A 17,778-nucleotide genomic window follows, 5' to 3' on the forward strand; every position below is an offset into this window, starting at 1 on the left:
AGTTAAATGTATTACAGAATATTAAGATGCATTTGATGTATTGGGGTACTTCAGTATGTTAGCTATTTGGGGATTTTTTTTTATGGGTTATGTGCGTATAGCTGCTTTAATGGTCATCACAGCCATTTTTAAAAAGCTGCTACTTGTCTTGGAAAGAGGGTAATGATGATTAGAGTCACTGTGTTCTAAAATATGACCACTAGATGACAGCGGTTAGACAGTGGTTTTCAAGGTTAGGCCTAATGCAGAGCATTGCATGATTCTATTAGAACTTTCACTTTAAAAAAAAGAATTTTGTGACAATGGGCATTTTTAAATACCTGCATACCAAAATTCTTGCGCAGTACATAAAAAGAGGAGTAAAAGGGAAGAGTGGTAAGAGCATAAAAAGTACATTCATTATTTTCTGGCCGTAGTAATTTTAGAAGACAGCATTGTCCTCTTCTGTCATGTAAGAGTACTTGAGTCTTCCTTGTTCTGGTCTGACTTTTCTATCTGTGACAAGCTGCCAAAATTTCACTTAGGGAAGTTCTAAGTCTTGCCAATTGCTATTTTCAGACTTGAGAGTTCAGGATATCAGCAAAGATAATTGTGAATTTTCTGTTGTATGGCTGTTGCTTTGTAATTATATAAAAAATTATATAATTTAATTATATTAAAAATTATGTAATTATATAAAAAAATGCCTTTGTCTAAATAGATTTAAAATCTACTTTCCTGCAGTTAAAAACACAAGAAATATTCTTTCTCTCAGAGTTTTTAAGAGACCAAAATTCACTTGAAAAGATGATGATTGGGGCCTGGTCCCAGCTTACTGGTGGCAGGCTTCACTAAGATGATCGTGGCAGCTCATCAGGTAATAGAGCCCAAAAGTGGTCTCGGGACGCTGTCCAAAGTCGGCGGCAGACACCAGAGCCTGTGAGGCATGTCGTTCAGCTCCCTCTGGTATATACTGATGGCAGAACTCTTCCACTGCATACCTCAAGTTTGCCTAAGAAGATACATGCAGGAACCTTCTTCAGAATCGCTGCACCATTAATAAACAAAAGAAAGAAATATTCAGAAAGGAGAATTGTAGGTTATTCTATTCAGGCAATGTATGATGGAATGGAGAATTACAAGCATTTTGTTTTTTGGTGGAAAAAATCAGATATAATGTCAAGGAGATCTGAATACTGCAAAACACAATTAGAAATTGGATTTCCACCTGTACTGAAGTGCAGTACACCAGTAGTAACCTTAGTGAAACCACACTTGGTGAAGGTATCCTGGTGCTGATGGGAAGCTCTTCATTTGGAGACTGTTTGGCAAGTTCACCCAGGTCTTCCTGGCTACCCAATAACTTGTACTTTGGATTTTTCAATTTCTTTTGAATTTTGCTCACTTCTACACTCTCAGCTTGCCACAGTGTTTTTCAGTGAAGTTGTAAAGCAGATGGTGGCTGACTTTGAAAGCAGTGCATGTAAGCTGTATGTTCCAGAAACAAACATACCTCGGGAATTGATGCTTCATGAAGTTCATCTAGTGGTCATGTATGGATGTGAGAGTTGGACTACAAAGAAAGCTGAGCACCAAAGAATTGATGCTTTTGAACTGTGGTGTTGGAGAAGTCTCTTGAGAGTCCCTTGGACTGCAAGGAGATCCAACCAGTCCACCCTAAAGGAGACCAGTCCTGGGTGTTCACTGGAAGGACTGATGCTGAAGCTGAAACTCCAATACTTTGGCCACCTGATACAAAGAGCTGACTCATTGGAAAAGACCCTGATGCTGGGAAAGATTGAGGGCGAGGGCAGATAGAGAAGGGGATGACAGAGGATGAGATGGTTGGATGGCATCACCATCTCGATGGACATGGGTTTGGGTGGACTCCAAGAGTTGGTGATGGACAGGGAGGCCTGGTGTGCTGCAGTTCATGGGGTCGCAAAGAGGTGGACATGACTGAGCGACTGAACTTAACTGAACTGAAGTTCATCACATGTAAAGAAAAAATGAAATGGTCACCTACTTGTGTCTAGTTTATTCACTTTTAGGAAGTGCTTTCATCATTTGCTTTCAGAAACCCAGCTTTGATTACAAGCCCATAACATTGAAAATTTACACTTGGAATATGGAACCACATGTACATAGAATTCAATCAATCAAGTATAATTCAGAGAAGTGTGTATGTTAGCATATTTACAATAATAAGATGTCATCACTGTTGCTAGAATACTGACATCACTCTTTTCAGCAGAAGTTGAAACTGTAAATGTAAACCTTTTGTCACCTCACCTGAAAGAGGTTGGCTGAGATACTCACGCAGTGTGTACTGTGTTAACCATGTCACATTTAAATTATTCATTTCAAACTATTTATAATTTATTGCCTTAGGGCCTGCCTCATGGCTTAGGATATTTGAGTAATAATCAGGTATTTAAAGTAAAAACTGACTTAAAAATACTGTTAATGAAGTTTTCCTGGCACTTTTCTTATTTTTTAAATTGTCCCTATGGGTAGTAGTAGATAATTCAGTATTATACTGAGGTTAACTTCCAGATAAACAACAATTATTGTAATTTTTCTTTTGGTGAGTGATCCAGAGGGTTTTTTTGTTCCAGAGTTTTAAGCTAATTTTCTCATAGTTTGCAACCCTGATACTCTGACTGCTGTGTCAGTAATGCTGAATTTGTGTCAGATTTTTGTCTACAGCAGTGGGCAATAGATCAAGATAAGTTGGTTGATATGTCTGCAGCACCATGCATCCTTATTTTCTATTTATTGTGTGTATTCACTTTTAATAATGTATTTCAAACTGTTATTTTTATAAACAATCAACGTAAGGACTGAAGTGGTAAGTTAATTTATTTTTTGTACAGTTAAAAAAAAAAGATGAGGGGGAACAGACGGTGGAGGAGTAGGTGACAATGGGATACGTCTCTCTCCATGGATACATCAGGAATACACCTTCAGACACAGAAGTGCATACAGAACACCAGCTGAGAGCGTACAGGAGGACCTGCCCAGTGGAAAAGCATATATAGAACCACGCAAAACTCAGTAGGATGAAGGAACTAGGGGGGAAAACAGGAGTATTAGTAGGCGTGGACATATCCTTGGCAGGTGGGGGAATAGCAGCAGGGGTCCAATCCCCACAGCAGGGCAATTGTCTGAGTCAGAGGATATATGAAATTGACAGTGACATTTAGAGTTGGACAAATGTGGTTTATACAATGAAAATCTATTGTTATAATTGATAAGCAACACAATTCAGGAAAGCTAACATTTCCTATTTTGCTTTGGAGAGAGTCTTGAGGTTTACAAAGATGGAGGTTTCAGGAATTGCTAGCTAGGATGACCAATGATAACATTTTTAAAGTCCTGAAAAAGAAAATTCCTGAAAAGTAGATGAATTTGGATGACCTGTAACTTTGGTCTTTACACTAACAGGCGACCCGAACGCACCGCACATGGAGAGAGCATGGCCACACGGGGACGCCCAGCGGCCGCCAACACAACCAGCTGCCTTGCCCTCGGTTCCCAACCCTTAGAAAAGCAAATTCATGCCTTCAAAAATATTTTGGGTGCTTTATATATATATCATAAATAAGTATGTATGAGCTTGCCTTGTGGCTCAGATGGTGAAGCGTCTGCCTGCAATGCAGGAGACCCGGGTTTGATCCCTGAGTTGGGAAGATTCCCTGGAGGAGGGCATGGCAACCGACTCCAGCATTCTCACCTGGAGAATCCCCATGGACAGAGGAGCCTGGAGGGCTACAGTCCACGTGGTCACAAAGAGTCAGGCACGTCACAGCGACTAAGCCGAGCACAGCGCAAGCTTTACATAGAGGATGGATAAACAACAAAGTCCTACTGCACAGCAAGGGATTGCATTTCATACGCTGTGATAAGCCATAATGGAATAGAATATAAATAAAAGGTATATGTGTGTATATATATGTACATATAACAATCCCTTTTCTGTACAGAAGTAATTAACACAACACTATAAACCAATTCTGAAAAGTGAAAGTGTTGGTCGTTCAGTCATGGCTGACTCTTTGGGATCCCATGGACTATAGCCCGCCAGGCTCCACTGTTTCATGGGATTTTTCAGACTAGAATACTGGAGTGGGTTGCCGTTTCTTTCTCCAGGGGATCTTCCCAACCCAGGGATTGAACCTGGGTCTCCTGCATTGCAGGCAGAGTCTTTACTGTCTGAATTGTACTCATTATTATACTACTTCAGTTTTAAAAAATCAAATTAAAAAAAAAAAGGACAGGTTGGCCAGGTTAAGATATTATAAGGAAGCAATGTTCAAGCAGAGGTCTCAGTAAGAAGAAAGAGCCACGCTTGCCAAATATGGGCACAGGGGTCCACATAAACGAAGAGCAGGTTTACATGTCAAGTTAAGGTTCTGAGCAGGAGCCGCGTTTGGTGGCCACAAGCCCTCCAGGAGACGGCTTTGGTCTGGAAGGAAAGGCAGATGAGCAGGCAGAAAGGCTCAGGGCAAGGCCATGCACAGCCTGGCAAGGCGGGGGCAGAAGATGGGTTTCATTTGAACTGTCAGTCAGGGAAGGACGTTAGAGGGGTGACAGGGGGATCTGACTCTCTGGTTCAGCATGGAGACCGGACCCTGCTGCTCTGTGCGGGTGAGGAGCAGAGGTCTGGCTGGTGTGAGGGGAGACGCCGACCCAGGTCAGGACACAGTGCAAGGCGTGTCAGCAGGGCCTGCTGGTGGGTCAGGGCACACAGAGGCTCTGAGGGCGAGACCCAGATCCTGGTCTGAGCAGCTGGCTGGGTGGTGGGAGGAATGTGGTGGCTTTGCCTCACATGGGAGGGTGGGCTGCATTGAGGTGAATAAAAATGTCTGGTCCTTCCTGATACATTAAAAAAAACGTTATTGGGGTACAGTTGCTTTACGGTGTTGTGCTGGTCTTTGCCATACAGGAGAGGGAATCAGCTGCACGCATACGCATCCCCTGTTTAATCTCCTTCCCTTTTAGGCCACCACGGGCGCCCTGCTGGCTCTGACGGTGAAGACTGCCTGCAGTGCCGGAGACCCGGGTTAAATCCTGTGTCGGGAAGGTCCCTGGAGAAGGGAATGGCAACCCACTCCAGTATGCTTGCCTGGAGAGTCCCATGGACAGAGGAGCCTGGGGGCTGCGGCCCACGGGGCTGCACCGCGTCGGACACGACCGCGTGACTGACACCCTTGCTGGGTCGCAGGGCGCTGAGTGCAGCCGCCTGAGCTACGCCGGCCCTGCTCATCGGCTACCCACAGTGTCAACAGGCACGTGCGCCAGCCCCGGCCTCTCAGTCCATCCTCTCCCTCCTCGGTGTCTGTGCATTTGTTCCTTCGTTCTCTATGTCTGAATATATATTTCCGCTTTGTAAATAAGATAATCTATATCAATTTTTTCGACTTCCATATATATATGCATTAACACATGATATTTGTTTTTCTCTTTTTTAGACATTCAAGTGAGGGTGTTGAATAAACATTTTGGAACTCAGGGCCAATCCGAAAATTGGGACTCCTAAGCAGATAGATGGTTTCAAAGCTCAGGAATTAAATGAGATAAATTAGGGCAAGTGTTTACACAGAAACAGAAAAGGACCTAATACTAATCAGGGGACATTTCCAAATAGGAAGGTCCCGGGGAAGAGGAGACGTTCACAGAGCAGGAGACTGAGACAGTGCAACCCCTGCAGTCAGAGTAAGGTGAAGCATCCCTCACTGCAGTCAGGGAGTAATGCCTAGGACCTTGGAAAACCAGCTGCATTGGGTTAACATTAATTACTTTCTTGCAGATGTTCACTGCTGTTCTAATTCTGCAAAAGTCTAAATTATATACTTCAGTTCAGTTCAGTTCAGGCACTCAGTCAGGTCCGACTCTTTGCGAACCCATGAATTGCAGCACACCAGGCCTCCCTGTCCATCAATTGTTTTCAAACATTGTATTTAGCTACTAATACATCTAGTATTTCCACAGTGTCTGATTTCTGCCCAGTTTTCAAGTACTTTCAAGGGATTTAAAGATAACCAAGAAAATTAAGCATTGTTATATAGGTCTTTGATACCAGGTGACAATTTGAGTAAAAATTTTCCTACTTTTCCTATTTGTAGCATTGTGTTTCCCCAGTTATGTTTGATTTTAACTCTGAAAACAAGATGTATCTAAGAAAGTAAGAAGACCAAAATTAATAGTCTTCAGGGAGTTCGTGCTTTTCAGTGTATTTATTAGAAACTGAGATGATGATAATAATGATTCAAGAGCAAATCCTTCTGAACCAAATTTGTCAACTTGTAAACTGGTAAATATTTCAATGAGACATTCACAATATTCATATTACTCAGAGCTTCACAGAACTGAATTACGTTCTTGTGAAAAACCAAACAAACAAACAAACTTCTCTTGTTCCTACCACAATACTGATCTGAATATGCTTTGCAAAGCTTCCCCTCTTTTAAAACACTGGAATGCTTGCTGGTTTACTATTACTCTCTCATTCCAGCTACCAGCAGCATTCACCCACAGAGATTTGAGAAAATCATTTATTTATCTCATTATGATACAATATACCTGAAAAATATTTATATTTTTTACCAATTGTGCACTAATACTCTAAGGAAATCTCTTTAAAGAAAGAAAATTTTAATACTTAGAAGATTATGTTCACAGGATTTTTACTAATTACATTTCATGCATAAAGAGAGAACCATCCAGGACTTCCCTGGTGGTCCAGTGGTTAAGAATCCACCTGCCAATGCAGCGGACACAGGTTCAATCCTTGGTCTGGAAGGATTCCACATGCTTCAGAGCAACTAAACCTGGGAGCCACAACCACTAAGCTTGTGCTCTAGAGCTCAGGAGCCACAACAAGAGAAGCCAGTGAAATGAGGATCTCACACCACAACTTCAGAGTAGACCCTGCTTACCACAGTTAGAGAAAAGCCTATGCAGCAACAAAGACCCAGAACAGCCAAACATAAATAAATGTTTTGTTTTGTTTTTTAACAGACAGACACAGAGAGAGAATGTCCAGGAATGTTGTCAAAGTCAAATGGCTGTGTAGACTCAACCACTGTAGATAAAAAATTATAGTAGATAACAATTATAGAGCCAGATGAAATAAAAAGTTGAAAATGTAAAGGCAATAGAAATTATCCAAAATCAGATAGAGGCTACAGGAAATTTTGCTCTTTTAAAAAAAAAAAAAAAAAACTGTTCTTAAGAGTAAGAAATGTGTTTGCAACAAAAAGAATAAAATACCTAGGAATAAGCCTACCTAAAGACACATAAGACCTGTATGCAGAAAACAGTAAGACTCTAATGAAAGAAACCAAAGATGACACAAACAGATGGAAAGACATACCACGTTCCCGGACTGGAAGAATAAATACTGTGAAAATGACTACACTACCTAAAGCAAACTACAGATTCAATGCAGTCCCTATAAATTACCAAAGATATTTTTTTTCACAGACCTAGAACAAATAATTTTACAATTTGTTTGGAAGCACAAAAGACCCCAAGTAGCCAAAGCAATCTTAAGAAAGAAAAACAGAGCTGGAGGAATCAACCTTCCTGGCTTCAGACACACTACAAAGCTACGGTCATTGAAACAGTATGGCACTGGCACAAAAACAGAAATACACATCAATGGAACAAGGCAGAAAGCCCAGAGATAAACTCATGCACATATTGGCACCTTATCTTTGACAAAGGAGCAAGAACATACAATGAAGAAAAGACAGACTCTTCAATAAGTGGTGCTGAGAAAACTGGACAGCTCTGTGTAAAAGAATGAAATTAGAACACTTCCTAACACCATACACAAAAAATAAACTCAACATGGATGAAAGGTCTAAATGCAAGACCAGAAACAATAAAACTTTTAGAGTTAAACATAGGTAGTATTCTGTATGACATAAATCACAGTAAGATCCTCTATGACCCACCTCACAGAGTAATGGAAATAAAAACAAAAATAAACATATGGAGCCTAATTAAACTTAAAAGCTTTTGCACAGCAAGGGAAACTACAAACAAGATGAAAAGGGAACTGTCAGAATGAGAGAAAATAATTGCAAATGAAGCAACTGACAAAGGATTTATCTCCAAAATATATAAGCAGCTCATGCAGCTCAATATTGGAAAAACAAACAACACAATCAAAACATGGGCAGAAGACCTAAACAGACATTTGTCCAAGGAAGATGTACAGATGACCAATAAACACATGAAAAGATGCTCAACATCACTCATTATTAGAGCAATTAAAATTAAAACTATATGAGGTATCACTTCACATGGTTAGAATAAAAGTTTTAGTCACTCAGTCAGGTCCAACTGCAACCCCATGGACCCCTAACCCACCAGGTTTCTCTGTCCATGGAATTTTCCAGGCAAGAATACTGGAATGGGTTGCCATTTCCTTCCCCAAGGGATCTTCCCAACCCAGGGATTGAACCTGGGACTCCTGAACTGCAGGCAGATTCTTTACTGTCTGAGCCACCAGGGAAGCCCTCCGTTAGGATGAAGTGAAGCGAAAGTTGATCGGTCATGTCTGACTCTTTGCAACCCCATGGACTATACAGTCCGTGGAATTCTCCAGTCCAGAATACTGGAGTGCGTAGCCTTTCCCTTCTTCAGGAGATCTTCCCAAGCCAGGGATCAAACCCAGGTCTCCCTCATTGCAGGCAGATTCTTTACCAGCTGAGCCACAAGGGAAGCCCAAGAATACTGGAGTGGGTAGCCTACCCCTTCTCCAGTGGATCTTCCTAACCCAGAAATCGAACTGGGGTTGCCTGCATTGCAGGCAGATTCTTACCAATGGAGTTATCAGGGAAGCCCTCAATTAGAATGGCCATCATCAAAAAAAAAAAAAAACAAAGCAAAAATCTACAAACAATAAATGCTGGAGAGGATGTGGAGAAAAGGGAACCCTCTTGCACTGTTAAAGGGAATGTAAATTCATACAGCTACTATGAAGAACAGTATGGAGATTCCTTAAAAAATTAGGAATAAATCAACAACATGACCCAGCAATCCCTGGGCATATACCCTGAGAAAACCACAACTCAAAAATACACATGTACCTCAGTGTTCACTGCATCTTTATTGATAATAATGCTGGACATAGAAGCAACCTAGATGTCCATCAACAGCTGAATGGATAAAGAAGATGTGTTACATACATACAATGGAATATTACTCAGTCATGAAAAGGAATGACTTTGAGTCAGTTATAGTGAGGTGGATGAACACAGAGTTTGTTATACAGAGTGAAGTAAGTCAAAAGAAGTATTGTATATGTGTGTGTCAATCAGTTGTGTCTGACCATTTGTGACCCAATGGTCTGTGTGTAGCCTGCCAGGCTCCCCTGTCTGTGAGATTTCTCCAGCCGCAATACTGGAGTGGGTTGCCATATCCTACTCAAGGGTATCTTCCTGACCCAGGAATCACAAACACTTGGTCTCTAACATTGGCAGGCAGATTCTGAGCCACCTGGGAATACTAAAGCATATGTAGAGAATCTAGAAGAATGGTCCTGATGAGCCTAGTGGAGAGCAGACTTGTGGATGCGGGGGAGGAAGGAGAGGGTGGGGCAGGCTGGGAGGTCGCACTGACAGGTACACACAGCCGTGTGTGAGACAGCGAGTGGGAAGCTGCTGTGGGCGCAGGGAGCTCCGCCCCACGCTCCGTGATGACCCAGCAGGGCGGGTGTGGGGGTGGGAGGGAGGCTCCAGCGGGAGGGCGTATATATAATTATCAGTGATTCGCGTTGTTCTAAAACCAACAAAACATTATAAAGCAATTTCTGCCATGAAAAAAAAAGTGTGAATGTGAGGCTTTCAGACCTGAATTTGTGGCTGTTTGATTGCTGATCTTCTCAACCCCCATAGCTACAATGATGCAAATCAGCAGAAGAAAACTATGGTATCAAGGGACAGCAAGGGAATTCCAGAAAAACATTTACCTCTGCTTCACTGACTACACTAAAGCCTTTGACTGCATGGATCACAACAAACTGTGGAAAGTTCTTAAAGAGATGGGAATACCAGACCATCTTATCTGTCTCCTGAGAACCCTGTATGCAGGTCAAGAAACAACAGTTAGAACCTTGTATGGAACAACTGACCAGTTCAGGTTGAGAAAGGAGTATTCCAAGGATGTTTACTGCCACCCTGTTTACTTAACTTAGATGTTAAGTACATCATGTGAAATGCCAGGCTGGATGAGTTACAAGCTGGAAACAAGATTGCTGGGAGAAATATCAACAACCTCAGATATGTGTATGATACTACTCTAATGGCAGAAAGTGAAGAGGAACTAAAGAGCTTATTGATGAGGGTGGAGGAGAGTGAAAAAGCCGGCTTATTATTATTAAATTTTTAAATTAAATATTAAATTAAATTAATATTAAATCATTATTTAAAAAACTAAGATCATGGCATCTGGTCCCATCACTTAATGGCAAATAGAAGGGGGAAAGGTGGAAACAATAACAGATTTCCTCTTCTTTGGCTTTAAAATCACTGCCGCTGGTGACTGCAGCCAAGAAATTAGAAGACAGTTGCTTCTTGGCAGGAAAGCTGTTAACAAACCTAGACAGTGTCTTAAAGAGCAAAGACGTCACTTTGCCGACAAAGGTCCAACTAGTCAAAGCTATGGTCTTCCATCTCATTAGAACTGGTTCAAATGAATTCTTTTTAATGGCTGAGTAATATTCCATGGTGTATATGTACCACAGCTTCCTTATCCATTCACCTGTTGATGGGCATCTAGGTTGCTTCCATGTCCTGGCTATTATAAACAGTGCTGCGATGAACATTGGGGTACATGTGTCTCTTTCAGATCTGGTTTCCTCAGTGTGTATGCCCAGAAGTGGGATTGCTGGGTCATATGGCAGTTCTATTTCCAGTTTTTTAAGAAATCTCCACACTATTTTCCATAGTGGCTATGCATGAGACAAGTGCTCGGGCCTGGTGCACTGGGAAGACCCAGAGGAATCGGGTGGAGAGGGAGGTGGGAGGGGGATCGGGATGGGGAATACGTGTAAATCTATGGCTGATTCATATCAATGTATGACAAAACCCACTGGAAAAATAAATAAATAAATAAAGGGAAAAAAAAATTCTAAAATGGGAAAAAAAAAAAAAAAGCTATGGTCTTTCCAGTAGTCATGTACAGATGTGAGAGTTGGACCATAAAGAAAGTTGAGCACTGAAAAATTGATGCTTTTGAACTGTGGTGCTGGAGAAGACTCTGGAGAGTCCCTTTGACAGCAAGGATATCAAACCAGTCAATCCTAAAGGAAATCAGCCCTGAATATTCATCGGAAATACTGAAGCTCCAACACGTGTGCCACCTGATGGGAAGAGCTGACTCATTAGAAAAGATCCTGATGCCAGGAAAAATTGAAGGCAGAAGGAGAAGGGGGGCGACAGCGGATGAGATGGTTGGATGGTATCACCAATGCAACGTACATGAACTCGGGTAAACTCCAGGAGATGGCAAGGGACAGGGAAGCCTGCAGTTCATGGGGTCTCAAAGAGCCAGACAGGACTTGGTGACTGACCCACAACAACAACAAATGAACACTGGATTGTTCACTAAGTGGCAAGTAGCAGTAAAATGCTATAATACATATTTATTTTGTGATTTTGGGGAAATAATGTATGAAACATATGCTTACAGATATTTCCTAACAATATGTTGGACTTTGAAGTTGTCTTTAAAATGTTTCCTCAAAATGTAATAAGGCTAAATCCTAAAATAATGTATATACATAGGAAAGTGTACAAATGAAAGTGAAAGTCACTCAGTCGTGTGTGACTCTTTGTGACCCCATGGTCATACATACATAGAATTCTCCAGGCCAGAATTCTGTAGTGGGTAGCCTTTCTCTTCTCCAGGGATCGAACCCAGGTCTCCCACATTGCAGGCAGATTCTTTACTAGCTGAGCCACCAGAGAAGCCCAAGAATACCAGATTGGGTAGCCTATCCCTTCTCCAGCAGATCTTCCCAAACCAGGAATCAAACCAGGGTCTCCTGCATTGCAAGCGGATTCTTCACCAACCGAGCTATGAGGGAAGCCCAAGTGTACAAATGATGGTGCACGTATATGATTTCTCCAAAACTTCTCCTGTTGGGTAATCATTTCTTTCCTAAATAAACTATTTTGTAACATAAGATACATAACAGTTTAATATATTTAGTGAATGGTATGTGTGTTAGTCGCTCAGTCGTGTGGAACTCTTTGCGACCCCATTGACCATAGCCTGTCAGGCTCCTCCATCCACGGGATTTTCCAGGGAAGAATACTGGAGCAGGTTGCCATTTCCTTCTCCAAGTGAATGGTATAGATGCATATAAAACCTAGCCATGTGAAGCATGAAGCTAGAGGCTGGAGGAACTGAAAAAGTCTGAGTGTTAAAAACAACAAAGCAGAAAATAAATCATTAACTATGTGGTTAATCAACCCACTTTCCATAAGTCACCAGCTTTCTCAAAAGATTACACTGCTTTGATTGGTTCGATAATTAATGTTTCTTAAATCAACACAGAGCCAGGGGTTAGGCTACTGGTTCTGTTTGTTTTGTGCATTAATTCTGCCTGTGACTGGTGGCTCAGTATATTAATAAATGCTTGTCCATAACTGACCCTGTGTTTTCTTGCTTGAGAAACCAAAGTGGACAGTGGACATACTTAAATTGGATTGAACAGTGAACTTCAGTTCTTTCTAGGGACACGGTGAAACAAGCCTTTCAACTGACCACACACTAAACACCTTCTGATCTGCCCTGAAGTTAAACACTATCATCAAAATGTTTTGCGGAGACTATGTGAGTATAATGGCTATTTTCATAAAACTTTACAGTTTTTTGAGATGTGAACCTTGTTTACAAAATTTCATTTGTGGTACTTGGCATTTTCAATAAGAAATATTGGTGTTTTAATTTATCTTCATTAAAGTTTTAATGAGTAGGTGTTCAATGTAACTATTAAACAAAGTTTGTGTTATTAAATATCAAATTCATGCTAATTTTGAAATAATATATTATTCTCTAGAGGCAATTCAGTGATCCCTACTTTCTAAAGTCACCTGACTCAGAATTCTAGCTGAAGTAGTAATAAGCTATTTTTGTCTCCATACTTACTTCTCTCTATAAGATACCAAAAGTAAACCTGATTGCTAATTTTTATTTAAAATCTATGGTATGTTCAGAAAATACACTTTATTTTTTAACAATTATTTTGAATTTAAACAAACGTAAGACTTAGTTTAGTCATTTTATTTTTTTCCTTGTCTGAGTCACTTTGATCCAATTGCTCTAACAGTCCATGAACTTTGGAAGAGCCCATAGAGACACTGAGTTATTTAAATGTACATCATTTGAAAAGATATCCATTTCACACAGCCTTGGAAATCATATATACATTTGTTAAGGATTTTCTAAAAATCTGTATCATTAAAAATTCTTTCCAGAAGCCTTTTATTTTTAGTGCAAAAATTTTATGCAAGAAAAGAAAACACCTATTTGGTAAAACTTTGGCACAAAAATGATGTTATTTACCCATTTACAAGGTATTAATCCCTAGAAATTTTTATTTACTTATATTGTTTTTCAAATTAAATATTGAATGGGACCTAAAAAGTAGCTACTTTCCATCACTGTTGGTTCATGAATCTTAATTTTATCTTGAGATTTCAGGATCTTATTTGCAGTTGAAACTTCCTTTATCATCTTATTAATTGTAAGGCAGTTACATTCTACTATAGAAACAGAAGTTGTTACTTAATTTAGACTAGCACAGTAAATGATTTAATTTGTAAAAGAAGTTGTTTTCTCCCAATTATTACTTTCAAATAATTGTATGTGGATGAATGGAAAATTTCTCCCTTTTTGTTCATTCAAGTACAATTATTTGGAAGTAATTAAAACTATATTCTGTGTGGTGCATATGGTTTTATATTAACATTTACATGTCAATCTATCAAAAGATATATTCATAGAATATTTAAATTACATTTCAGAGACTACTCAAAGTTACCAATGATAACAAGCTTTTAAAGAAATACAACAGTTTGCCATGCTTCTATAGATAAAGAAGAATATCAGAGATTAAAGAGTTGGATTTCAGCAGACTTAAACTTTCATTTAAAGTGTTCTGATCATCTATTTCAGAGATAAACATTAGGTTTTATAATTATCTCAAAATTTTGATGCTAAATGGTTTTACATAATAATGTCATTATATTTTAATATTTATATTCTTTAGGATTTATATTTATAAATCCAGTTATATATATATATATCCTTAAGATTTATGGGCTAACTGGGAAGAATTGAATATTAAAGAGGCCAATATATGAAGTCAAGTTCACCTGTTTAATCTCCATTCTGGGTGTGTGTCCTTCAGCTAAAGACAGGCTTTTGCATAACAAGCCAAAGTCCTCAAGTCATAGGGGAGATAATTACTGACTGGGTTGCTTGTCAAACTATTAAGTTTAAATTAAAGTTAAATTATTGAGTGAACCTTCTTCTCAGCAGCTCTGACTGAATGACACCTGAATTCACCCCCTTGGTATAAACACATGACTATCTTTAGGGCCACCAAAATAAAGCGTTATATCAGTTACAAAACAGAAATTTAACCAGAAATCAAGCAAGAGGCAAGAATTAGAGTAAAGCAGTTGTATTTCTATAGGAAAGAAGCATATGCACTCCTTGAAAATTGCTTTCCAGAATTTTGGAGTTAGATGACCCTCAGGGATTAAAGTAATTCAAGTGGATTAATTACATCAAGAAGGTAAATTCACCTTCCTGTAAGTATTTTACAGGTGTGCTTGACTTTAAAACTGTCAAAAGCAAGATTTAATGAAATGACTTGGCAAGCCTGGAATTGTTTTGATTTACTACCTAGCCAGATATAAATCACCCGTCAGGAAGATGGTATCATAACATGTCTCTTGGAGTGGAAGAAATTTCACTGCAGAGCATTACCAAAAACCTGCCCAAATCAGTATCTAAACCAAGGCTCTCTCTGACACTGTAACTCAAGCTCTCATCCACAGAAGAGCACTGTCTCTTCCACGTACATCGCCCTGATTCTTCCACCAAAACTGTGGGCTGTTTCGGTCCTGTTTTGCCATCAACTGATTCCCCTTTTCGTATGCGTGCTCAGTCACTAGTCGTCTGACTCTTCTGTGACTCCATGGACTGTAGCCCACCAGGCTCCTCTCTCCACGGGATTTCCAAGCCAAGAACAGTGGATTGGGTTATCATTTCCTCCTCCATCATTTTGTACAGTAGCATTTTATTTATTATAGACTCCTTTATTTGGTAACACTCTTCCTTTTTGCCTCAAAGGAAATTTTAGTCCTTTTCCTTTCCTTTTGACAACTTTCCTATTTCTACCACATTTACTGACTCTGAAAAAAGTTAGTCATAGGAAGATTAGAAGCAATATATGTCGAGCCCACATTCCATACCTGAATTTACATTTTATTTTACACAGAGAGAAGTTATCACTATTAAAATTTCCTGAGTCTGTGATAAACAGCAGGAGCTTTGCATGCCTTGTCTGATGGGACAGTCACTGTGAATCTTTTTACAAGAATACTCCTGGACATGCAAAGGTCCTTCCATTCTTCTTGGAGTCTCCAGACATTCTGCTCAGTGGTTTTAAATATATTGTTTTTAGGTTTCACAACCTTCAAGGAAAATTTTATCTACCAGTTTCCATATGAATATACTGAGGCTTAGAGAAGTTAAATAATTTTTCCAGGAATGAAAAGGCAGGAAGTGGTGAAACAGAATGTAACTCCAAAACTGTATCCGTCCCAGTTAGAGGTTAAACAGATCTAAGTGTGACTGCTGTGTGTTAGTCGCTCAGTCGTGTCCGACTCTCTGCACCCCATGGACTGTGGCCATCCAGGCCCCTCTGTCCGTGGGATTCTCCAGGCAAGAATACTGGAGTGGGTTGCTATGCCCTCCTCCAGGGGATCTTCCCTACCCAGGCTCCTGCACTGCAGGCGGATTCTTTACCAGCTGGGTTACCAGGGAAGCCCCTAAGTGTGATTATCCTACATAATTAGAGGTTATGTTATGAAGGAAAGAGCAGACCCTTTGTCAGTCCAATTGAGAGTAGAAATTAGCAGCAGTATTTTCACAGAGATGCTGTTACTCATAGCTTTGCTTCCAGAATGGCCTGAGAACAGTCTGACAACAGCAGCTGAGCTAACGTCTAGAATGGGCAACCAGGCATTCTGCATTTCAGTCCAACTAACACGAAACAAGGCTCAGTATTAAAGAATCCACCTGTCAAGGCGGGAGGCACAAACTTGAGTTGGATCCCTGGGTGGAGAAGATCCCCTGGAGGAGGAAATGGCAACCCACGTCAGTGTTCTTGCCTGGGAAATCCCATGGACAGGGAAGCCTGGACGGTGACAGTCCATGGGGTCAAAAACAGTTGGACATGACTGAGGACTGAATAACAGCAGCATGAATTAAATGCACGGCTGCTTGTGTGTGAATGGAGGTGAGGAGGGCAGACAGGCAGTAAATCAGAAGCAAGTCCGGGCTTTCAATCCCGGAGGGCCTGCAGGCTGAGAAGGCCTCCCTCCCCTGGGGGCAGAAGCTGGGAGGGACAAGATCTTTTTAAAAAAATTTTTATTGGAGTACAGTTGATTCAAAGGCAAGATCATTTTAAAAGCAGATTTTTCCTATAGAAAAGGGTTCCTGAGAGAAACATTCCAAGCTAGAAATGTGATTTTGATAGCTTATCTACAGCATGACTCACTGAACAAATAATAAGAAAAGGTTATTCGTACTGCGATTGCATTGTACTATCACAGGACTGCATTGTCTGAACTTGACATGCTAGGATTTAACAAGACTCATGACTCATGTCGGTGAGGGCCTCCACTGCAACTGAAGCTTCTGTGGAACTCATACATACTGGGCTGGAAAATTTGATGCAGTCACGTTTTCCTTGTAGTCATATATAAGCATATTGCTAATAATATTTCAAAACTCCTTTAACAGCTGTGGATTGCTTTATTGTGAGAGCAGGGCAAACATAACTGCGCAAGCACTCGGGGCCAGCTTCACCTCCAAGGCTCTGTGCTGAGGACCATTTACCCAAGCTTTGTTGTTGTTTAGTCACTCAGTCGTGTCCGACTCTTTTCGACCCCATGAACTGTAGCCCGCCAGGCTTCTCTGTTCATGGGACTTCCCAGGCAAGAATACTAGAGTCGGTTGCTCCAGGGGATCTTCCCCACCCAGGGACTGAACCCGCATCTCCTGTTTTGGCAGGCGGGTTCTTTACCACTGAGCATCACCTGGGGAGCCCTTACTTAAGCTTTCTGCATCTCAATTTTCCTACCTGTGAGATGGGTGATATGGGCTTCCAAGGTGGTGCAAGTGGTGAAGAACCCACCTGCTAATACAGATTAGACATAAGAGATGTGGATTCGTTCCTTGGATCAGGAAGATCTCCTGGAGGACGCCATGGCAACCGCCTTCAGTATTCTTGCCTGGAGAATCCCGTGGACAGAGGACAGAATCCCGTGACTGCAGTCAATGGGATCGCAAAGAGTTGGACATGACTAAGCGGAATAATAGCCCCTGTATTATATGAGTCTCTCGAGGGTTACTTGGCAGGTAAAGCTCTGAGAAGACCTGGAGCACAAACACACCTGGGAAAGCGAACTCTTATTAGCAGCTTTATTAAGTAGCTGTGCCAGAGTTTGAACCCAACTAATGCAGAAGCCCTGGCTCTCA

The 17,778-nt window shown here is 40.7% G+C and overlaps 1 protein-coding gene and 1 pseudogene across 1 annotated transcript in view; both read left to right on the forward strand.

The window, feature by feature from the left end:
• The first annotated feature begins 835 nt into the window (after window positions 1–835).
• Window positions 836–3,527, forward strand: LOC133048437 (coenzyme Q-binding protein COQ10 homolog B, mitochondrial-like; annotated as a pseudogene).
• Window positions 3,528–12,563: 9,036 nt separating this feature from the next.
• Window positions 12,564–17,778, forward strand: part of ANXA10 (annexin A10) — a 72,239-nt gene continuing 67,024 nt past the window's right edge. The window contains exon 1 of the mRNA XM_061132441.1: window positions 12,564–12,834. Within this exon, the coding sequence (XP_060988424.1) occupies window positions 12,817–12,834 (18 nt within the window). The 5' untranslated portion in view covers window positions 12,564–12,816. The remainder of the gene's footprint in view (window positions 12,835–17,778) is intronic.

Source organism: Dama dama, chromosome 29, assembly GCF_033118175.1.
Source record: "Dama dama isolate Ldn47 chromosome 29, ASM3311817v1, whole genome shotgun sequence".
Taxonomy (NCBI): Eukaryota; Metazoa; Chordata; class Mammalia; order Artiodactyla; family Cervidae; genus Dama; species Dama dama.